We start from the raw sequence: 762 nt of genomic DNA on the forward strand, positions 1-762 counted from the left end.
CTACGTTGAAACTGTCCTCCCATTCATCGTCGTGGTCGCCTGGATCGCTGTCTTTGCGGCCCACCAAACTGCAGACGTTGCCCTCGGATCCACTCGAAGATTCTTCGAAAAGGCTGCTGAAGCCTTCCGATTCGTACATGCATGGCGTCAAGGCCTCGTTTCGGTTCTCCAAGTAGTTCATGTTATCATCGCGCGGGCTTGCAATCCGACTGTCGACTGTCCATACGAGGCCGTTCGTGTCGTCAACTCGCAAGTTCGTGGCGAAGGTTGCTTCGTCACTACTGGCACGAGGAATTGGGGAAAGTAGCTGAGCAAGTGAATTGCCCATAGGTGGATTGTGCCATAGCGTATGGGCCGGTGGCGAAGGAATGTGATGGTCCATGATGAGCTGCACACCAACGCCGCACTTTCTTGTTTTTGGCTACGTGGCTCGCAAGATTTTTGCGAATTTTTTACCCTTTCAAGGGTATTCAAACCTATTTTTGGGAATTATTTGATGTTTTGAAGACTTTCACAGCCAAGCACGGGTCGATCGTGGCTTTTTATGATAGTCAGGCATCCACACCTTGGTTTCAGGAGTCGCTGCCATGAGCTACAAGCAGCCAAAGCGTGCTCCAGTCCATCGCTCCTACCGCGAGAAGCAACAGGCAATACGAGCGTGGCGGGAAATCTGACTATGAAGCGGTTTTGTGTTCGACGCGGCTTTAAAGTGTCGACATTTGAAAAGTGCCTCCAGAATGAAGACAAGATAAACAAGGTATG

General features: G+C 50.5%; 1 protein-coding gene across 1 annotated transcript in view; it reads right to left on the reverse strand.

Annotated features, from left to right (window-relative positions):
• Window positions 1-382, reverse strand: part of H310_10005 (hypothetical protein) — a gene marked incomplete at both ends in the record, with an annotated part of 1270 nt that extends 888 nt beyond the window's left edge. The window contains one exon of the mRNA XM_008876242.1: window positions 5-382. Coding sequence (XP_008874464.1) covers window positions 5-382 — 378 coding nt within the window. The remainder of the gene's footprint in view (window positions 1-4) is intronic.
• Window positions 383-762: the final 380 nt, after the last annotated feature.

Source organism: Aphanomyces invadans (assembly GCF_000520115.1).
Source record: "Aphanomyces invadans strain NJM9701 unplaced genomic scaffold supercont1.24, whole genome shotgun sequence".
NCBI lineage: Eukaryota > Oomycota > Saprolegniomycetes > Saprolegniales > Verrucalvaceae > Aphanomyces > Aphanomyces invadans.